Raw genomic sequence first — 23641 nt, 5'->3', positions numbered from 1 at the left:
GCAGCACGTTGGTGACAACGTATATAGTATACTGCTCGGACGCAGGGATCACATTATCGATCCCTCCTGCACTTTATTAGACCCGCAAATCTTTTTTCATTAATTTCTCCTTATTCCTTATTTCTCCTTATTAGATCCTTATTCGCCCGCATTCCATACCTCTGTATGCCCTGAGGCGGCTCTAGCAAGACAACTGTCTCATGTACATAAGCACTCACCACTTCTCTTATCATCATCATCCATCCCAATACTTTCACTCCCCTTCCCCACTGCAGAGTAGCAGACTAGAGCGCACTAGCTCAGGTCGACCTCTCTGTCTTTCCTATCAATAAATTCAAGAGGCATTAATCCTCACGAGGGTTAAAATGGGGGTTAATGAGGGTTAAACCAGGGTTAATGCGCGCATAAAAAAAGAAAGTGCGGCGGAATCGAGGTGTCATCCGATACGGCATTCACGAGAGCCCATTCGAACAGCAGCCTGACCACGCAGACGCGCCTTCGCCTGCGGGTGCCGTTCCACGAGAACGCACTGCATGTCCGCCGTGACGTGGCACGTTACTGCAGCCGAAGATGACGTCATGCGCACTAGTTTACACAACAGGGCCACCGTTCAGGCGTGACCTCAAGTCCTGTAATCGCTTCGTACGTGGGCGGAAGCCCTCGACTGACTGACAGCCCGACTTCCTGAGACGTCCGGGCCGCGTCATTGGCCTCTGGCCGGCAGCCACGACGACGATGATGCGGCGAGCGAAGATCACGAGGAGAGCGTGCGTTGGAAGAACCGCGCCAACGCCGCCGCTTCTGGAAGTTTCGCGCGCGCGACCTTGGCTAGCGACACCCTCTCCCCCTCGGCAGTTGAAAAGCGGCCGCTCGGTCGGCGGCGCGCCAGATGAGAGATCGTCGCCGCGTCGTCCGGATCGCGAACATGACTCGTTGCCGGAACCAAGCAGCGTGGCTTTTGGCCGGGTGCATTTTCCTTCTGTGCACAGCGCACACATCGCGAGCTTTCGAGAGAGAGGGAGACTCTTCCGAGCGTGAGTCTGAAAAGGAGCACAGTTCCAGCAGGGAGAGGGGAGGACGATTCTTCAACGCCTTCTGGACGCCTTACCTGCAACCCAGGTAAGAGCAGAAGCACAGCGCGGAAGGCGCAGAATCATCAACGGGCGTTTGCTAGAAGAAATTGACGTATAAAAATGACGCAGATCGCGCTAACTTCGCGCTTAAAGGAGTGTGTTCCTATTTGTACTTGGACACCACACAGCTAACGTTAGTCGCGCGGCCTATAAATAAGACCAGCTACCCACCTTGCAGCGCTAACAACGACGGAGTCCGAGTTTGATGAAAGGTTCGCGCGACCGTGACGATTTGCTTAATTGCGCTGGTGGTCCACATAGCGCCCAAATAGGAATGTCCCACAGCGGATGCGCACAGGGCATCTTTATTGCCCTGAAAAGAAACCGCGGAGACAAAAATGTAATCCTCTCGCAAAATGCGTCCTACTTTTGATGTGGGCGCTCATGATATTCAGACGTCCGGAGTATATACGTAGTCCAGTGCACTCAAGTCAAGTCAAGTCAAGTGGTCTGCGAGCGTCAACTACGTGTCCGTAAACGCATCAGGAGCCGGTGAACAATTTTTTTGTGCCGTTTACTGCACTGAACTGCAACACGGGATGCTAGAAAACGCGCGCCGCATTCACGTCTTTCTGTGCTGCTTTGCTGGCACCAGCTGAATGCAAGTTACGTAGGCTGAATCCGTAGGTCTCCCGGGCAATCTTCAGCTCGGCCGTTATGCGAGAGCACCAGGCCATCTCCCGAGTCATTGTTCTGTTTGGTGGTCACGGCAGTGCCGCTCAAACTGTTGCACCACAGAATACGAGTCATCGGCGGCGTTACCGGGTGGTCTCCCGGATGTTGGTGAATCCAACGAGGACCGGCGTGGCTTCCGTGCGTGCGACGCTGTTCGTGGAACGCCCCTTTCACAGAAGCATTCCCGTCCGCCCGTTCTTTGTGGCAAGCATGCGCTTCTTTCACTCGCTGAGCGTGGAAGTTTGCATACGTGAGACTAGGCAGGAGCGAAAACAAATATATTCGCTGTTCTAGTAGTATCTGCGTGGCGCTCTTTAGGAGCCAAGTTACGCTTTTTAAAGCGCAAACATTCTTTGGCGAGTACCCCAGCAAAATTTGTCCGCCCGTGACGCCTTATATCTGCAAAATAAATGCATAATTGGTCAAATTAACACACATAACCGTTATAAAAGGTAGTAGTTATAATGTTAGGTTATTGGTAGCGATGAGTAGACAGGCATAGGCTAGCTAAATGAGTAAGCAAAAGCGAAGTATAGCAGCCGAGCCGAAGAATGCTTACGCATTAGTAGACGATGTTCCGAATTCCTGTAGCATTTTGTTCTTTGCCGCTGTGTTTCTAGAGCATGTGCCGGCGAAATGCTGCAACGTGGGCGAGTTGGAGAAATGTAGTTACTTGCGCGTTGCTTGCTACACTGTGAAGTAATTTGCCCCCTTCATTACACGGGTGTATTAAAGGGTGTGAGTTGCAGACAGATTTCCACTCACTTGTAAGGGTGTAATTTATTTTAGTGTGTATATGGCACGAACGGCACATTTAGCACCGAGGTTACAACGCGATGCGCGACCTGAGCTTGTCGGATAAGCAAGAAACCAACACAGCTGAGCTCACGCATTGTTATGTCAAGTCGGTACCTGCAGGGGAGCCCGTTTTACGCCATACGAAGCCTATGGCTATGCGGTCCCGGGCGCATGTGCGTTCATGTTCTAGGTTTCGGCCGACGAGTAAATCGAGCGTATTGCCGTGTTTATGGGTGTCTCAGTTTGCGCCAGGCGAGTAACGGAGCATTCGTGGTGCTCTCGAATAGGGAAGCGCGGCACCGTTGTTCTGGCAGGACTGTCCTTCTCGCCAACTGAGCTGTCGGTGCGAGGTGTCGCTTATTTTCACGTTTCGGGCTCTGCATAGTTTCTACCTCTGATGCCCGGCTTCTGTCTTGACCTCGCTGCAGACCGGGCAGGTCTTTCGAGGTCACCGACGGCAAGACCGTGGTGTCGCTTCTAAGATACCGCGGCCGAATTGCCGCAGTGCTGTAGTTGTGCGTTTCGGGTGCGCCATTTCGCGCCACACGTTGCGCACGTCAGGAGCCCAATGGAGCGGCAAGGTGCTGCCCGATTTTTCAGTGCCGAGAAATCATCTCGGCATTTCACGTCGGTCCTGCAGGACACGTTCTTCAATGACAAGGACAGCGTCGTTTCCAGGGCAGCTGGATCTACACCATTTTATTCCACTCCTTCTGTGATGGTCTTAAAAGCGAAATAAACGCAATAGCCAGAATGCTCCAGTGTTTTCCGCGGTATCTGCAGAGAACGTTCACGTCCCGCGGCAGGTCGCGTGACCCTGCACTTGGCGACGTGCTTGCTTGCCGCTCGCCTGATTTTCGTGTGGCGGCGGCCGGACAGCACGGCGCTGACCTTCTTTTGTGCCCGCTTTTTCAGCTGCAATGCGCTACGTGCAAACGCAGCTTTCAGCTTGACAAGCATACGGGAAGACATAGCTACCATGGACGCATTTCGTAACGTTAATCTTACCTTTGAAAACCTTAACTCCAAACATAACGCCACCAGTATATGCACACAGGCGACCAAACAGGATTGGTCACGCGAGGCTTCTACAGGTGACAGCTAGTGTGCCTGCACGCGCTCCTGCCAGCATTGCAGTTCTGCACGCATTGTTTCTTCTTTCTCGCAAAGGAATTGAAGGTTTACAGAAACGTTTCCAAACTTGCGCAACATCGTTTAATTCTTCTTCCCGCGCCCCTTCATAGATCACGAGGAATTCCGAGAAGCTCCTTGCTGGTGCCACGCCTCGGAAGTCTTTTGGTGTACCCCCTCCTTTCTTTCTCCGCCATTAACAGAACAGGGGACGATCAAGTTGTTTTCGCGCGAGAGTTTATATGGGAATGAGATACCTACAAGTGCGCTGTGAAAATAAATGACGGTTCGCAACCTTCTAGCACGACGTGTCTGAGCACACGTCTCATTCATTGCCAAGATCTGGATGGGTTAGTAGTGTTCAGGTGGAGATATCCCTGGGCTTGCGCTACAGAGATGTTCACTTCTGTGTGTTTACGCACTAACCGGGCGGTGTGTTAGAGGAAGCTGGTAGCATATCAGTGTGATCTGCGTGTACATATGAGTGGGCAAATTTGCGTGGCCATGAACTGCGCTGTCAAAGTTTCGGCGCACCCAGAGAAGACTCTCGCGCTTCCAAGGACAGGCATGACTTGTAACAGAGAAAGGTGGTTTTGGCTTCGAGAAATAAAAATTAAATGCAGCTCCAGTGCTACACATAGAGATGGCAGCACGATGTATCTTGCATGTAGGAGGGGTGGAGCCTTCGCGTGGTTTAGTCGTCGTGTCTCGGCGTGAAATCGGTGCAAACGCGTGGAAGCTCGAAGGCATGCTGACGCCGACCGTATAGCTTGGGGAATAAAGCGGTATCGCGTTTGTACGGCGCTGCCCTTACTGCACGGCATTTCTTCCTGTTGGAAGCATTTGCCCATCGAAGCACTTTGCTGTCACGTCGAGAGCAGACGACGCGGCCTCGGAAAAATGTATGCGCTGCGAGTCAGTGCACCGGCACACAGCTATGCTGCACGGTACTATCATCGAGCACGCGCAGTGAGCAGCCTGCATTTAAAACATCCATCTCTCGCATGCGACGCGTTGAGGCTAGCTCAAGTGGTGGTGCCATGGGACGGCTCGTACGCCCTTGAGTTTTTCTTTCTTTCTTTGTGCGATGAAAAAAAGCCAGATGGGTAGACGTGCGTTTCTGTTCAAGGGCTTCTTTCACAGCGCGCAAATGTTGACGCGCGTTGCAACCTCACCACGCGTGCTGTGTAGGCGTGAGGCGCTCGGCACAGAAGCCGAGAAAGCTTAGCCATCCTATACACTTAGATGGGCGGGGTAATTATGCGCCGAAAATGTCGCATGCGCGTAGCCGGAGATGCCGACCTTTCTTTCCGTTCGTTGTATGGGGAAGTTAGTCTGTAGGCCAGCGGCGTTTGAAGTTGTACGCTGATTCTGTTAAGAGGCGGCCTGTGTGCTCGCGCAAGCATTGCAGCTTGTTTGTGCTGCTGCGAGATGAACAGCACCATACGGCTGGCTCTGCCACGGCAAGAAACCTTGTCCGGCCGGAAAAATTTCGAGAAACAAGTTCGTCAGAAGGCGCTTATAGCAGGGTGTCCTGAAGCGCCGTTCTTATTCTGTGCACATCACTAACGAATTACGATAGACTGCCGATGAACGGGTCAAAGCTACGTAACTTTATCTCGGAGCTGTACACTTTTTCGAAGAGAAATGCAAGACTGTAGGGTGACGCTTTGTGCGCATTCTAAAAGTTTAATGTCTGCAATTAGTTTTCTTGCCACCATTGGACAGAACAAAGAAACACAAGTCGTGTACGAAAGTGTATACAACGTGACTGAACACGATGTAAGCTTCTCCCACTATGCCCCGCAGTAACCTTGGCTTCGTGCATGGTGTTGAAATCTGCCTTGCGACCTGACTGACTCACCGTGGCCAGTACCGATCGTCATTACATTCTTAGTGCTATAGCTGTAGTCGCAGTTCATGTTAGTTGGGCAAGTCATCTCGGTCCTCTCCCAACCTTCGCTGCTTTGTCTACGAATTGTACGTTGCTCAGATGCAGTCGTTTCGAACTTTGACGGCAGTCGGCGAACGAAAATGGGTCGCGTCCTGTCAGACCCGCGTTGCCGTGACGGTTGTACAGTGACTTGCGCTATAGCGAGGGAAGCCTTGTCGGCTGTATAAAGCACGCAGATAGAAAAGAGAAAGGCAGAATGAACTGGTTGCACGACCTCCGTGTGCCAGTACTTCGTGACTGGACGGCGTAGACAGCCTGCACGTGGCGCTGTCTGTTTGAGCGCTACCGTACGCGATACATAGGCGGCTGCGATGCGGCCCGGATCGTCTTGCTGGAACTCGAGCTGCACGCTCCTGTTCGAGTTCCTTGATGTTTGTCGTCTGTCCTTCTTGTTCCTCGCGTTTGTCGTTAGTGTGCTGAAGTGCTATTTACAGTGACCTTGCTTTATTTCCATTTTATTGCGCGCAAGCTGAACTGGCCACCTCTTCAGGCCGGCGAATATATGTTTGAAGCCGCGAAGGAAGCGATGGAGGAAGGCGCCTGGAGGTGAAGAGAATCACGCGCCGGGAAAAGTACGAAGGAGCGCGCTTGATGATGATGATGTTGTGGCCAATCCTTTGTGTCGGGTGGACGTGGCAACCACGCCTAAGCCAGGATGACGTTCTACTGCCTACCTGTTAGAGCAAAGCAAGCGCAAGTAGGAAAAAGGAAAGAGAACAACAAAAGGAAAAAAAGAAAGAAAAAGGGAGAACACTGATGGGCAGTCATCGGTGCCCGTCCGCAAGTGCCGCTCGCCAGCATTCGAGGCGCTTCTTCGACTCTGCGACTGCGGCTCTGCCTACACCTCATGCACCGTCCTCTTCACTAGTCTGATCGAAGCCAAGGGCAGCCTCCAGGGGTAAACCCTGCGCGACAGATGGCCCAATGCCCTCGCACCGTAGTACCACATGTTCAGTGTTTTCGCCCTCCTTTCCACACGCCCGACACCACACATCACTCGCGTCATTGTTTATGCTTCGAAGGCACACAAGTGTACGGAGTGCACTGGCTCTTGCTTCAAAGAGCAACCTACTCCCAAGGGAATTGTCATATTGGTGCACCATGCCAATAGTGTTCTTACGACAACGGTACACAGCCAACGTCGACGTCGCTGCCATATTTCTCATCCAACGTACGTCTTCATCCCGCGCTCGTTCCCGCGCCCGTTTTACCCAATCCGTAGGTGAGTTCGCACCGATAGGGGAGCGAAACAGGCCGTATTTACTTTCTATGCGGTGTAAGCGCCTCACCCACGGTGTGCGCATGCATGTCGCTGTCAAGTAATCAAATACACGCCGCGCCCACCGCTCCCCAGGCATGTCGAGCAGGCGGCCACGGTATGCGATTTTGCTGACCGCCTCCCGAGCCTCGAAGCTCGACCAGCCTAGGTCGCCCTGTATAGCCTCGTTGGCCACCGCACCATGGCAGCCGAGAGCTCTCCGACCAACCTCTCGCTGGCGCTGCTCCAGCCACTCCCGCGTGGGCGCCGAGAGGCAGTGCACAGCGTTTGTGAACGTCAGCGCCGGTATGCGTGGACGATTTTCCATAGGTCGCGAACCTTCACAAACCGGTTGCATCCCCACAGCCATACGCGACGAAGGAGGCACTGCGCCCGAAGTGCCTTCTGGCGGAGGATGTCCTTTTGGTGGCTCCGGTTCACATAATATTTGTACTCCCAAGGAGCTGTATGCCGAGCACACCGTCAGAATCTCGTGTCCTAGCCTTATATCGCTCCGCATCCATGCCTGGGCCCTCGAGGGGGATTATTGCAGATTTTTTTTTTTGCAGTTAAAGCGCAGCTCAAGACGAGTTATATCTGCCCGACAGATGTTAATGAGAGCCTGTAGGTCCTGAGGGCACTCTGCCATCAACACCGTATTGTCAACAAAGGCGAGACCACGTAATCCGCACCTCTCATCCACGCCCTTTGTACTGAGCTTCAGCTGGAAACCGAGACCACTACTGAGAAGTTTGCGCTCGAGGTTGGCCACATACAGAATATATAACAGTGGGGATAAAGGGCATCCGTCTAGTAGTCCCCTCGTAACCTTGGGAGATGCGAATAGTACACCCCCAAAGTGAGCAATGACAATGTACAGGCGCTGCACTATGGATAGTAATATAGCCGGGATTTCCATTGCAGAAGCAGTCAAAAAGTGCAGTGTGTGGTACATTCTCATATGCCTTTTCTACATCTAGAAAGCAGCATAGGAGGGAGCGCTGCTCTGTCTTGGCAATGGCCACACACGCACTAAGCACAAATTGTCCTCCAGTCGTCGACCTGGACGGAAACCATTCTGCATTTCCGTAAGCAAGTGCTTTGCCTCTGCCCACCTGCTTATCCACTCATTTAAGATTCCTGCAAACAACCTCCGTCTTTCTCTCATTTGCATCTCTCTCTCTCTCTTTCTCTCTCCTGCAAACAGCCTGTAAAGCACACAGGTAACTGTTAGTGGGCAGTCTTCTTCAATAAGATTAACTTTGCAGTTTTGCAGAGCACTACCCCTGCAGGCCGATCCTAACACTGGCTAAGTGCAACGGTGCCTAAGGCTTGCGCACTCTGTGGCAGGTCGTTCAAACGCGCAAGACAGAGAGAGAGAAATCACTTTATTTGCACCCGTCAGGGAGTATGGGTGATCGGGGTGAGACGCAGCTCCCCCTTTCACCGGCTACCTCCCCCCTAGCCGTCGGCCGGAATTAGTTGGCTTCCGGCGGCTGCCTGGGCTTGACCGAACACCTGACCAGCAAACTATGGAAGCTTGCTGGTTAGGTGACGCCATCATGTGTTTTTCTAGCAAGACACGCCTCTCAGCTGCCGCCGCTGTTGACTAGTTGACGTCTGCTGCCGGGCAGCGCTCCAAAGACGACGGCGGCGCAGGCACCGGAAGTCGCAGGTCTTTGTCTCGCGCGTTTGACCGATGACTTGTTTTTGGGCTTGTTCTTCCCGACTAGTCAAGAGTGGTGGCTGAGAGACATGTCTTGCTGGAAAAACAGATGATGGCCAGCAAGCTTCCATAGAGACAAGCCTGAGCATGACTCAACCGCCGCTTTCTACTGTGGCGATTGGCAAGACGGTGGAAAGAGCTCGTGTTCGCAATTCGCTTGCCAGGCTTAATAACATGCACACTTGTATGCAGTTCTGCCACGGTCGATCCAAATAGGTCGCGAAGCTTCGGGCGAAAGGCGGTTCAGAACAAATTGTCACCGACATCAGCAAGGGTGGTTATGGGAGCAGCGATTGAAGCGCGACTATGTTTGGAGGGAACAAAGACTGGGAAATTAAGAACGCGTTTTAAAAAAATTAAAGCGAGATGCAGTTAGATTCATTCAACGAAAAAATGAAATTCCTGGTTAATTTTATATATGCGTGACAAGTAAATACAAGTTTATTTTATTATTATCAATAAATACATATTTTTCAGCGCCCATAGTAAGAGGGGGCGTGGACGCCGCTATCACTTGCAGTGCAATGCCGCTCTTTTGAAGTGTGCACAGAGGCGCGCTCGTAAAGTTCACCTGTTGAAATACGCCCCCGATAACACGTTGCGCTCTTGTCCACGTTTGTCTGCATCTGGTGACACGGGTAGCATCATTGCTTCTTAATCTGTTCAGTCCAAAGTAGTGTTAGGACCGCCGGATAATTGTTTACTTTAGTTGTTTTTGTGCGACTGCGCTGGCCGACGGGCATCCGACGATAGGACCAGCACTCTACACCTAAAGCTTTCGTCGGCCTCAAAAGAGTCTCATGTGTAGGGGGGCGATTTCGACAACCCATTTGGCTGGCCTTTTCCTGCATCGTTCCCGCGCTGAAAGCTCGAAACGCTCCAGTCGAATGGCGGGGCATTTGAATATACAGCTCTAATGGCAGGCCACCAAAACAAATTTCACGCCTTCGAGAACATGACGTCACTTGTGTATCTTAACGGATATGACGTCACATTATTTTTTTTTCCGCCGGAAGTGTTCCCTCATCACACAGATGGCTCTAAGCTCCATGAACCGCCGATGAACCACCATGTTTTGAACGTATGGGCTTCTATGGAAGCTTCGCTTACAGTGTACTAGAGTTCTATTCTAGTGCACCCTATTCTAGTACACTGTAGCTGCGCTACCACGTATATTTACCGTGGTTCTACTTTTGGCCACAGCGTTAAGCCTCTGAAATAACAAATGAAAGGATAGGGAATTGAAGAGAAGGTTGTTTTGCAGCCAAGACACCACACATGCAATGCTTAAGGTATGCAAACACTCGGAAGTAACCTTACTTGAACCGATGGAGATGCAGAACACTTATCATGTGATGCCGCTTTCTACGTCACGGAGATTTCAACAGATGGTGCCACGGTATATCCTCGAGGCCAATACCAGTATTCTAGTACAATACCTAATCAGCGCCATCGTCAAGCACGCGCAAGGCTGACAGGTAAGGTATATAGCGCAATGCCTGTTCGTCAGCGCGCAAGGCTGTGTAGCGGCGTGTACCGGTGGCGGGCATCCGGCCATCACGCTGCTTGTCCAGTGGAACCCATCGATGTGAAATCACGCCTGTAGACTGGACATAGGTGTTGGAGCAGACGGGCAACTTTCAGTCATTGCTTCCTCTTCAGGAAGGAGGGGACAGTAAGAGCAAAGCAGCAGCTAGATGTCAGGCCACAAAGACCTAAGTAAAGCAACGAATGAAGTTCGTCAGTACAGACATAAAAAAAGCAGGCGCGGTTTTGCATGTGCGAGTGCCGTGTTCGTTCCGCGACCACCGGCGTCGAGTTGGCATTCCTTTCTTTTTTCTTGAGAGCACTTCTATTCTCAGCTGAGAGCTGCAAACTTTCAACACCGTATTGCGCAGGGCCCTGAAACAATGATCTGCGAAAGGGGCTGACGACGACCGCTGCTGTCGCCAGTCTCTATTGCGCTGCTTACGTACCTCGTGACTTGACGTGCGGCCGACGTTACGTGGTTGGCGATGTCGCGCATGCACATTTGCGCTCTGCTGTGCCAATTGGTTTCCCAACCTTTGGGTCAGGCCTCTTATCTGTCGACGAGCACTCCTGCCTGGTACGAGTTCGACTATAGTGTGCGTAGGACAGGCGGAATAACTGCTTGCATTTATGTTTACATTCGCGCAATCCATGATTTGAACGCTGCACTGGCTCTTTCACCTCTGTGAGCCTGTAAAGGCGCGGTGAGTACTGCTGGCGGTACAGAATTCAGATAAAAGTGGGGTTTGAGATTAATGAATTTGAAATGAGAGCGACAACGCACGTACTCTACCATGCAGTTCATGCAGTCGTCGTTTGCAGTTGATCGGCGAGACAGCACTCACTCGCTAGCTCAAGCCAACCCTTGTATAACTTCCCGCTTTCGTGTCCACGTTGGCAATTCAGGCGTCGCTTATTGGCATCGACCCGACAAGCGCGCCAAAATGGCGACACCGCAGATGAGCCACTTCTCCAGGCGGGCGAGGCAAATTGGCTCCCAACTGTTCGCACGCGAGTCCAAAGCAGCGAACGCGTGCGCTGTTCACCAGGCCCTCGTGCACCGGAGGGGGCGTCGCAAACTATCGCCCCGCCGTCGTTGCAGTCCGGGAAGCGCCTGATTGCCGCTTCCTTTAGGTCGGGATGTCGCTTTCGGTTCCTCGAGCACTGCAAGATATTTACGCACTTGCAGGGGAACAAGGGTGGTGCAAATTGGCCTTACACCAGGGCGTCGGAATGAAATGTTTTTCGTTGTTTGTTTCGTTCCGGTTCTGCTCCGGAACGAAAAAAGAAAAGAAAAATGATCCCGAACGGCTTCTAGCGGTTTTTGTTTGCATACAAAAGCTTTCGAAGCAAAGTAATAATAAAAACATAGTATTATCTTTTTCTCAATAAGTGAATTATGAGATCGTGCTCAGTGTCTTGAATCTAGGCAACGAGCGTGATCGATGACGTGCTGCAAGAACCAGCACGTCATCGAATATACTGCGAGACCGAGTATAATGCGAGACCGCTGTTCGGATAAAACCAACTTAAACGAACGTAAACGAACCATGTAACTTTGGTAACAGAGCGTTGTACCCGTAGACAACGAAACGATACGCTCTTCTGCGCGCGAACACTTGGTTTTGCTACCTTGCTAGTGCAACCGAGCTGCAGGAGTGTAGCGCTCGATCGGCTATCGCTCGCGCTATCCCCGCCTGAGATACGCGCTAATGCTGACGTTGCCTGACGTCGGTTGTTTTGGGTCGCCTACTTTCCCCTAGAACCGAAAACTGATAAAAATTATTTTGACTTCACTCTGAAACAAAATAACATTTCGGTTACGGTCTCGTTCCGGGCGAAAATAGTTTCTTTTTATTTTTCGGTTTTTGTTCTTTCCGTTCCAACACATTGCGAAAAACGCCCTTAAATACACTCTTCAAAAAGGTTTGCATCATTTGGGGCTTGTCCCACAACATTAAATCGTTCTCTTGCCCGCATTTCCTTTCGTTAGCACGCTGCGAGCCCGGTACTTCCAGGTCATGAACAGCATGCGCGTTAACAGCGCGACTTAGCATTCTCGACAAGGAAGTAGCGAGCACAGTTTCCAAGAAAAAAAAAAAAAACAGACAGATGTTTCCTCGTGTCCTTGTTTTATTCGCGCTGTTTAACCTCAGTTATAAATATGAACCAACTAGCCCTCATCAAGATCCTACTAAGAGAGATGACGATTGTTGCTGTGGACGAGATACGCCCCAAAGGGTGCAAAACTTTAGAGCGAAGCTTCCTGCGTTTCGCGTCGGAAGCGAGCGAACGAGCACAGCGAAGGAGGAAAAAGCGAACGCGGAGCGCAGCGAAGGGAGCGTGAGGGGAAAAGCGGAGGAGGAGGGTGCAGCGGAGGCGGAAGGTAGGCGAAAGCGTGCGAAGCGAAGTGCCGCTCTGCGGCGGCGACCGCTACGAGGTAGCGCCAGAGTAGCATGACGTCATGGGTGGTGGCAGTGGAAAAGAAACGTGCCGCGAGGAAAAAGAAAAACGAAATCGGGAAAGAAACAACATACGATAACTCAAAGAGATGCTCATTACTTTTCGAAGCGAGACCGGCATGCCTTAGAACGCACGCTTATAAAGCGAAATACAGGAAGAAGCATGTGCTTGCTGCGGTAAAGCCAGGGAAACGATGGAGCATGTTGTATTAGCATGTGAAGATATCTGCTAAGCTGTCGATTTAGGAATCATTGGCCTCCTTGAAGCCCTTGGATTCAGCTAGAGCAGGGCGAAGGTAAACATGTCCGCAATAGAGATTAGTAAGAGGCGATTGGAAGATTGGTGCAAGAAAAGTAGGGAAACGACAAACAACGGAGGCGTACAAAAACATACTTCACAATAGGGGCTCACAACGTTTGCTTCTGGGAATTCATCGTGGGCATTTTCTTTTTTTCTCTTCTATAATATAGGTAGGACATTAGGCAATATAATGAAAAGGGCTTGGTGGCGCAACCCACTTCCCCGTTCCAAAGGGGACGCTCATAACATTGATCCATCCTATAATATTTGGTCTGTAAATGTACATATAATAAGCGACAAACATATTTCACTTGTGATTGTTTTTCAGAATAAGCAGATCATTGTTTTATTGGACGTAGGTTATTAACATACGTGCTTTTATTACTTGAATAAAGGTTTTGAGACCTCACTGACGTGTGATGCGCAGCAGCCCAGTGGTATCGATTGCAGTCCGTGGCGTTTATCGGTTCGAATTGTACGGCGGTAATATTTGCGAACGGGGTGAAAGTTTCCTTTTAGCGGCATCATGAAAGTTCGTTTTAATTAGATAACAATAATATCTCAGCCTGTTTATTCGTCCAACATTCGATAGCCGCCACCAATCGAACGTGTTTATAGACCGTTTTTTCGTAGGCGCCGCCATATTGTGAACGCAGTGGCGCCGCCTATGAGCAGCGCCATACTGGCTTGGGTGAAAGCGGTCTTTTGCATGGCAGGTATACGCTCGGCGGCAGGTTCTGGCGTTTGTTTTCGCGGTCGTGCGGTCTGTTTAGTATGACGTGCGTCTTCTACGTGGTAAACGGTTCTGTGAGGCGTGCTAAAGTGGTTAAAGGCGTCATGGCCGGAATTTCTGCTGGCGTTGAGGTGTACGGAACACGCAGCGCGATGGTGTGCTCGCATATTTGAGCCTACAATCAGCCTCGGAGATCAATTGTGTATTTCTAAATGTTCCAATCACTAATGTGACCTTATTGCAGTATTATCCTCTATTTCTAAGCTGCGGTTTAGGAGCCATGAAACATACGCGTCGATCGTAACAGCGTGGGTAGCGTACTGCTACGATAGGAGCTGTGCTGTTATACTTTGACAAGCGTTCAAACTGTTCACTGCAGGTTACATTGCGTGACTACTTGGTTAAATGGATGAGGTTTCCACCCATTAATAAAATAGTTTTGGCTAGTAATAGCAGCATACCTTACAGTCTGAATTAAGCTTGTGCAGCAAAGCGACCGTTTACGAACTGCGCGAGCGTCCTAAGCAGTAGTAGGTGCTGGATTACAGATATCTTTGTTCTGTATAGCGCATGGTCCAAGCATGCGGCATCAGCGGTTATATATTTACAAACGTTGTGCGGCGTTAGCCAGTTTTCTCTTGCTTTGTAGAGAAAGAGGATGATAACCGAATTTTTTTTTTTCGGTTGTGTTCGTTCAGTTCTCTACTACGCACTCACACGTATTACGGAAATCTTGCGCTCAAAAATAGCCATGGCATTCTTTTTATGCGAACTCTCTCATATATTATGGCTGTATACAGGCCAAAAAGGCAATGCCGAAGCACACAGCTTATATGTGTATCGTGCTGGCTCACCAACTGCAGTGGTCGCTGTGTTGAGCAGCGCCATGGGCCTCATGCAGCAAGGCTAGCGTAGACATATGGTAATTTCAAGCATACTAGACTTGAAATGCGTGAGAACGATGCCAGTGTATCAAAAATATTTGATAGCGCCTGCCGCTCAGATGTTTCGTGGTTGCCTTAGGTTGGCCGTGCACGAGCATGCGCTCTTATGTTTTATGTTTTACTGCCTACGCCAATCCATCAGACAGTGAGCTGATTTACCATTTAATGTTGGTAATACAGAGACGCCGGTTTTCTTTGTTGAATTAAAATCGATATAAGCAAAATATTTCACAACACATACACGCACCGCGACTGATAATGCTCGTACACCGCGGCTGATTATGCGTGTCACATTTTTGCGCCCCCAAGACATATTTCTGCCTACAGTAGTTACCGATGCACCGAAAGGCTTCCCTGACGACCTTGTATCAACGAACATGGCGTAAATTTCACAAAGTAAGATCTAAAACATCTGGAAATCGTTCCGCAGCACGCGACAGCAATACTTTCAAGCAGCGCCGCGCCGGATCGCCCAAGCCAGAGAGGAGGAAAGGCTCTCCGCGCGCCCTTTCCTCCTCGCCCGATGAAACGGTCTATAGACGGTGAATTTATCAGCTGTGGCGTTTCACTGATATAGCGGCTGCACGGCTTCCGTCATTAGTGATCTTCCGCGTCTGACCGCGTAATTACGTGTTGCTTAAAAAAGAAAAGAACGTGCTAGCTAGCGCGAAAATTCATCGCTGGAACCAAGCACAGCCTGCTTGGAGACTACCCGCCAAAGCGGATTAACCTTGCAGCCTCTGGGTGTGTGTACCGGTGAGTAGAAATTCATTGCTTCGCATTCTCAACTTCGAATTTCTATGCGTGCGAGGCCGATAAAACAGATTCCTGTAGTCATTTCTTAAAAGTAGAAAATAAAAAGTTATTGCTCTTCAGAGGCAATTCGAACGAGGCTCTTATTATTTCGTCACGTTGCTAAAGTTCCCAACATGGTGCACAGTATAAATAATAAATAGTTTGGCTGTTTCTGCATAAATTATACACAGCGATAAGTTCACTGCACATTAGTGGCAAATGTACTTCCGGTGATACAGTTAGATTAATTGCACTTAAGACATAGTAAAATGACTGTTTATTACCTAGTATCTGGCAGAAAAAACTAATCTAATCGAGGCTTCATTTAGCACAGTCCACACAAAGGCACCATTGAAAGAAATGGAGCGTTTTGTGTACTGTTTTTAGCCATACATGGATCACAAGCTCGCTCACGCTTCCACCATAGTAACTGAGGGTCATTTTTCTTTCGACTCCAGCCTCCAAAACGCTGCTCACACTTATTTGGACTCTATTGTCTCTGGGCGTACAAGTCAACAGTGAATGTGTCATCAGTCGCAGTAACATCAAGGACCAAAATACTCGCAAGGTATGTTTCTGAACACCAACTAGAACCGTGATGTGTTCATTTATTGGAGTAACTTTTGTTTTACCATTTTTTGTTTGCATGTTCGTCATGGCTTCATCATTTCTCTTTTCAGGAAGACGGATAAAAGAGAGATTATTTGTCTGCAAGCTGCCCACGCCAAGCCACAAGAAGCTCAACGGTCACCATAATGACAACAATTTCTCTTGAACTATGTGTTTCACTATGAAATGTTTGCAAGTTTATCAGATAGACGGGTATGAGCCCTATCAGGAAAGCAAGTCTACAGTTTTGTATCATACCGAGCGGAAACGCTAAAATTTTACACACGAGCTTACTTGCATTTAAGCACGTTTTATGACAAACAGAGAAGTAACATGTTGAGTCCCGAGTTGTTTCCTTTCTAGTCATTGTAGCCATGACGACCAGAACAGAAACAATGTAGCAGGCTTGCTAATGCAGAAACTGTCATCTGCTCTTTGCAAATCAGATGGGCATTACCGCCAGGTACCACATGCTCCCTCATAACAATGAATGGAATAATTGAATAAATTGTTATTGAATAATTATTGTTGAATAATTTGTTAGATGAAAATGCAAAGAATTTTGGAACGATCAAACGCGCTCAATGCAATATTGGTAATGCAACTGTGGCGGTCACTCTTCATTTTATAATTTTATCTTTTTTATTTAAAATACCTCCAGGGCTAGTTCGCCGTGCGGCTAATTACGCGCTCCACCCAGACACGCCAAGTACAGCTGCACGTCATCACGGTTTCACCGGTAGAGCGTGGAGCGCGTAATTAGCAGCACGGCGAACTATCCCAGGAAGTAGTTGATTTAAAATACCCTCAGGGTCATATAGAATTAAAGACGGAAGTGGTTACAAAGTAGTAGAGTTAAGCAAACAAACAAGTGCAATGAGTTCTGTTAATATAATTACCCTGATTATACAATGTTAGCTAATGTTTTGCAATAAAGTTTGTTATCGGTGATGGCTACGATACTTGAGGGAGGGTAGCCCCATTCCTTAGATCCACGGGGAATGGAAGATGGAAAGAAACACTTCGTGTAACACGAATCAATTCCTACGTAAATGTAATGATCGGCACGGTTTGGAGTGTACTGAGGCTACAGTATGGAGTCGTCATGAAGTGTGGCGTGATGGAAAATTTTAAAGAAATAGGGATGGACGGGCGACTTTACGGCGGTTAGCTAGTGGAATAAGTGCTAGGTTCGATTTTAGACTTGCAGTGCGGCTATAATTAGAGAGAATGAAACGAGTAGAGTTATCTTTTACTAGTTCTAGTGAGGTAAGATTAACGCGACTGGGATCCCATATTGCAGATGCATATTAAAGTTTCGAACGTATTAGTCTTGTAAAGCAGTACTTTTGACGTAGATGGGGCTTTGGAAAAGTTGCGCCGTATGTAACGGAGCTTATGATTAGCATTATTAATGACGCGCTTTATATAAATGACCCACTTCAAGTTATCGGTAATGTGTATAGCAAGATATTTACATGACATGATGAAATCTGAGGGAATGTTGTTGAGATGGCAAGTGCTAGGATTAGAATTATATGAATACGCGCATTATTTTAATTTGTTAATTGCAAATGGTTCATGTACAGCTTGCATAAGATCAATAGCTAGGCTAGCCCTGCACCGTAAGAGATTGCTACAAAAGGTATGTTCACGCACTCGGCCTATTCCACGCTTCTAAAGCAGACAAATCACTAAAAACAATTTCTCTTCAAACAGCAGATGACAAACCCGAACGCAGTGTTTTCCCAAAAAGTTTTTGAAATGTGCTCGGAGTAAGTTTGATTTAACATTCAGCCAACGTACAGTGGACGAGCAAGGGAAGCCTCAGTGTGGGAACCTGTTTTCATCAGGGCCCTCACAAATATGTTTGCTTGTTGAAACGTTGGATCCAGGCTGAGGCTTCCCTTGCTCATCCCTGTTGCTGAGCTGAAGTGTTCATCTCCTTGCAACCTCTTTGCCTTGTTTGAATACACAAAACAAGATGTTTTTTCAACATGAAACCATAAATTGCATATTCCAAGGATTCGTGAGCATAAATTGGGCTTACTTAAATGTTTATTTAGTGTCCTTGTTTATTGACACAATATTTGCAGAAGCCCTTGTAAGCATTGTTGTCTCCGTAATGTTCCTTGCTTTCCTTCGAGCACATCACTTCTGTCAAAGCCTTTATTGCCCCACCTGAACGCTAAATGTGCAGCAGAAGAGCAGGCAATACATGCTGCAAAACTTAGCATAACGTTTTTTCCCCTACGCTACGTGCCTTTCGCCTACGTATTGTGAGAGCAATGGGACATCGCAGCTCCAGCCTATCTTGCTGACAGTACATCTTTGCGGAGCACTTTTTATGTTTCTTTTTAATCTAGCGGAAATCGTCGAGCGCAGATAATATACGTATAGTATGAAACACGTCAAGCTACACTGCACGCAACTTCAAGTACGAGGGTAGCTCAGCACAAGTATCGTTCTCTAAAGCTTCGCTCTCCCTACTTTGGCGGTGCGCCGAGCACAATGAGGAAACTTCGCCTGATTTCAGCGTCCATTCCATTAAATGTATGACTATCTGCGTTTCCGTATATTGTAAGCGCAGTGGCTGCCAGCATTAAGTCCACCTGGCTTGTACGAAAGCGGTGAGCATGTGCTGCTTCATTCACCATTGACAATAAACAATGTAAGCTTACTTGTTTGAAGTGTGTTCTTTTTTTTTGCCAGTTGAAGCCTCTCGGTCACCTGGCGACATAATAATATTTGTAATCACTTTACCGTACCCACGATTACCGCCCTGAAAGCGGTGATAAAACGTCCAAAACCAGCGAGCGATTAGCGCGACGAGCCCCACCAGCCGCTACCGCATCGGGCATATTGCTCACTACGTAATGATGATGATATTAGTTTTGATTTTGTAAGCGCCATCTCTCGGTCGCATGCTTTAGTTCACAACGCCACCGCTACTCTTATTTCCGTTGCACTGTGGAAGGTGTAGTTTCTCTTTTCTAAATTTATATAGGTGTTTTGTAGTGTAATTATGCTCTAGCGTACTCTGGTTAAATCGGCCGCTCATTTCACACTTGTTGCCAATTGTACTGACGCTAATGAAAACCTGCAGTTCGCAAAAGGAGCGCGCATTTAATTATGGAGGAGTTAGCTCCTCCGATGGAGTTCCACTACATCATATCCTTCATATATATATACTTCCAGAGAAAGACAAGTTATGGGGAAGGAAATGAGGCAGAGGAGAAAAAGCGTCCATCATCCACGTCACTCTTCATCTGCAGTGTAAAAATTTGCAGAACAAGCTTGCACTGTGTAGACAAGTGTACTGGATGGTTTCCGATTACCGTCTTCCTTGTCTTTCATAGGTGTGCTGTTTTCGTAGTTTGCGCCCTAGTTCGCCATGCGCGCGCAGTCTTAACAAAGACCGAGTGACCGGTTCGCTCAAGGCGACCGACTTGGCCGGCCCTCGACCCTTGGTCGTCGTCGGCGACTTCAACGCACCATATGGCATCTGGGGCTACGTCTATGACACTACCAAGGGGCGCAACTTGTGGCAAGACGCCAACGAGATGGACCTCACTCTGGTCACTGACAAGAATTTCCCTACGCGCATCGGCAACTCCGTCACCCGGGACTCGACACCCGACCTCGCCTTCGTGAGGAACGTCGAGGACGTGGGTTGGGAGAACACCGCTATGGAGTTCGGCAGCGACCACTACATTCTCGAGACCAATTTCAAGGTGTCTCGGAGTAGGGTCAGGGAATTCACGTTCATCGATTGGGACCATTTTCGCAAGATTCGCGAAGAAACCGGGAGAGCCAGGGCACCCGCCACTCTCGAATAATGGTGTGAAGGCATCCGGAACGACGCTTCCGCGTCCACCAAGAAAGTGGAAACAGATCTCGACGTCGAGCGGATGGACAGCAGACTCACCCACCTGATCGAGGCCAAAACCGCCGTGCTCCGCCGATGGAAGGGTCAAAGGCTCAATCGCAGACTCCGAAAGAAGATTTCGGAGCTCAACAAGGTCATCTTCTTTCGGAGTCTGCGATTGAGAGATTTCGGAGCTCAACAAGGTCATCGATGGCCACTCCAAGGCGCTATGCTAGCAGCAGTGGGACGAGCTCTGCGAATCCATCGACGGACAGATGCGCAACGGCAAATCCTGGGGTATGCTGAAGCACCTTCTCGACGAAAGTGGCTCGAAGTCAAATCAGAGGCATACGTTGGCCCGGGCCCTTCAGGAAGCCACCAGGTCTGACACGGTCGATGAACTCGTCGCAAAACTCGTACAGAAGTACCTGCCTGTCCGTCGCGACGGAGATCCGTCGACCCAACTCCCGGACTACCGAGGCGCTCCACGCCCCGAGCTGGACGAAGACTTCTCCATTGCCGAGGTCAGACAGGCCATCTTCGCGCTCAACCGCAAGTCTGCGCCAGGTCCGGACGGAGTCACCAACAGAATGCTGAGAAACCTCGACGACACGTCGATTGTCTTTCTGACCGACAAGATAAACGAGTCCCGGAAGAGCGGCATCGTACCTGCAGAATGGAAGACTGCCTGCACGGTGCTCATTCCCAAGCCCGGCAAGGCCCCGAACATCGAAAACTTGAGGCCGATTTCTCTGACCTCCTGCGTCGGCAAGGTCATGGAGCGCGTCGTCCTCAACAGGCTTAACGGGTACCTTGAAGACAACGAGGTTTACACGTACAACATGATCGGCTTCCGCGCCGGGCTCTCAACGCAGGATGCCATGAAACTAATCAAGCATCAGATTTTGGATGGCCGTTCCAGAGACGTCAAGGCTCTGCTCGGTCTGGACCTCGAGAAGGCTTTCAACGTGCTCCACACCTTCATCGCCAAGACCATTTCAGACCTGGGTCTCGGTTCCAGATTCCACAGCTACGTCAGCTCTTTTCTAACTGACAGGAAGGCCAAGCTTCGCATTGGAGACTTCCGCTCCGAAGATGTGCCCCTCGGAGGGCGGGGCAGTCCTCAGGGCGCCGTCATCTCCCCAACACTGTTTAACATCTGTATGATTGGTCTTTCCGAGAGGTTGGCGCGCGTCGAGGACGTCAAGCACACCATCTACGCCGATGACATCACCATATGGTGCTCCCGCGGCTGCGAGGGCAGAGTCGAAGAAGCCATGCAGGAGGCGATAGAGGTGATCGAGGAGTATCTCCGCCCCACCGGACTTCGATGCTCCCCCGCCAAGTCGGAGCTCCTACTTTACAGAAAAGAGAAGGGAGGCAGACCCAAAGATTGGAAGCCAGTCTCCGAAAGCAGCATCAGACTTCGCACTTGTGACGGCGGGGTGATACCCAGGGTCGACGTTATTCGGGTCCTGGGCATGTTTGTCGAATTCAACGGCGGGAACGGAACTGCTCTCTGCAAGATCATCGTAAAGACGGACAACGCTTTCCGCCTCGTTCGCAGAATCGCAAACCGGCATCGAGGCATGAAGGAAAACAATCTTCTCAGGCTGATCAATGCCTTCGTACTCTGCCACCTCACGTACACGATTTCTATGCACAACTGGCTCAGAGCGGAGCGAGACAAGCTCAACGTTCTTATCCGCAAAATAGTCAAGAGGGCTCTTGGGCTGCCCATCAGGACCCATACCGAGGATCTCTTGAAGCTGGGGGTACATAACACCGCCGAGGAGATTGCCGAAGCCCAAGAACGCGCGCAACTCAGTCGCCTGGCCGCCACAGCGGCAGGTAAACGCATCCTCGAAGAGCTGGGTTACCACCCTGTGGAATTCTCGATGGTCAGTACCCCGATCCCTAGGTGCATTCGAGACAAGTTCGTAGTGGCCCCTGTGCCCCGAAACGTCCATCCTGTCCACTACGAGGGCAGACGCAAGGCCAGAGCAGCAGCCATCCTCAAACAGATCAAGCGACACGACATTAGCGCAAGCTTCGTCGACGCTGCGGAGTACAGTGACGGGAAGACCTTTGCCGTCGTTGTGGTCGACTCGAGCGGAAACATTTCCAATAGCGCCTCGATTCGCACTTCAGACCCCGGTGTCGCCGAGCAAGTCGCCATCGCCCTCGCCATGCTAGACGGTCGTGGCTCCGAAATCTATAGTGATTCCAAAACGGCAGTTAGGGCTTTTCAGAAGGGATGCATCGCCAAGGAAGCTGTTCGTCTTCTTAGCGGCTCGAGTCCACATGCTCTTACAAACCATTCAATTCACTGGTTTCCCGCTCACGTAGGATGGGTCGAGGGTGCTCCCACGAACCTCAATGAGTCTGCCCACGAGGCTGCGCGTGACCTCACCGACCGCGCTTCCTCTATAAGGAGCACTGACTCCCCTCCTCTCTACGGTCACAGGGACGCTCCCGCTACTCACGAGATTATTAAATATTTCTACATGTCCAGAACGGTCTTTCCACCCCCTCACCCCAAGTTGAATAGGGCGCAAGCCGTTTCGCTTAGGCTTCTACAGACCAGCACATATCCGTGTCTGTCCGCTCTCCACGAGCCTTACCCCGACGTGTATCGCGACGACGCCTGCCCGTCCTGCGGCCAGACCTCCACTCTACCTCACATGCTTTGGGAGTGCGGGTCGACATACCCCAAGTTCATCAAGGAGGAGTGGGACTCGCTTCTGCGTAGCCCCGCTCTAGAAAAGCAAATCCTGGCCGTCCGGCGTGCCCGCGACCGGGCCGGTGGGCTAGACTTGCCGGTCCCGACGTGGGACGTGGGACTATATATATATATATATATATATATATATATAATGTCTGTGTGTGTGTGTGTGTGTGTGTGTGTGTGTGTGTATAGCAGTAGCGAAGAGAGACGTTAGTGGGTCGAGCGCTCCTGCTCAGCAACGGCTCTTGTGCTTGGAAGCTGCGACTACCCCGCCCGTAGACGTTGCGCTGCTCCGAGCTCTTCCAAATAAACACCTTTAGAATATATATGTATATGTATATATGTATGTATAAGAAAGAATTGCTTGGGTCATGGGCGGGGCGAGCAGAATGCACGTTCAGGGAGAAGCACGCAGACTGAATTCAGTCCGGTGGACTTCAATAACAGCAGCAGCGTTATTGCGGCTGTCTGCTGCGATGTGCGAGGCCCAACTTCTTGCTTTCAGCGGATGGTTTTTACAAGCAAGTTGCTGCCTGATTTTGCGATTGCTGCTGTTGAATAAATTGCTCGACATTTTTTTTTCATCACTGTGCAGGATTGGGCAGGGAGCACCGGCGGCTGCAGACAGCAGCAGCAGCGGGAGCGCCGAAGAGACTCCCACCGCCGTGATCGTGGAGACTCGGCCTTGGAGGGATGACGGCTTCTTCGGCTTTCCCGCACGACAGCCCTGGTGGAAAGGGTGAGCAGTGCTTTGCCGAAGGAAGCGTAATCATTCTGTGCGGAATTAACTGTGCTTCTATAACTCAACTGCAGGGTTGTTGACATCCTATATACTACTTTGTATCGATTCGGGTTATTTCGAAGGCGATTGTCATCGGTTATTAGAGAAAGGGGATTTGAGGCAAACTAAAGGTCTACTATCCAAGATTCACAGCGCTGGAGGACTTCGGAAAACCTGCTTCAATTCCGCAAATACGGCGTAGACCTCAAAATTTA

General features: G+C 49.9%; 1 protein-coding gene across 1 annotated transcript in view; it reads left to right on the top strand.

Annotated features, from left to right (window-relative positions):
* The first annotated feature begins 874 nt into the window (after nucleotides 1-874).
* The window catches only part of LOC126526930 (transforming growth factor-beta-induced protein ig-h3-like), a 62297-nt gene continuing 39530 nt past the window's right edge, over nucleotides 875-23641 (top strand). The window contains exons 1-2 of the mRNA XM_050174636.3: nucleotides 875-1119; nucleotides 23241-23384. Of these exons, the coding sequence (XP_050030593.1) occupies nucleotides 890-1119; nucleotides 23241-23384 (374 nt within the window). The 5' untranslated portion in view covers nucleotides 875-889. The remainder of the gene's footprint in view (nucleotides 1120-23240; nucleotides 23385-23641) is intronic.

This window comes from Dermacentor andersoni, chromosome 9 (assembly GCF_023375885.2).
Source record: "Dermacentor andersoni chromosome 9, qqDerAnde1_hic_scaffold, whole genome shotgun sequence".
Classification (NCBI taxonomy): Eukaryota; Metazoa; Arthropoda; class Arachnida; order Ixodida; family Ixodidae; genus Dermacentor; species Dermacentor andersoni.
The sequence above is the reverse complement of the archived record's forward strand: the minus strand, read 5'-3'. Positions and strand labels throughout refer to the sequence as shown.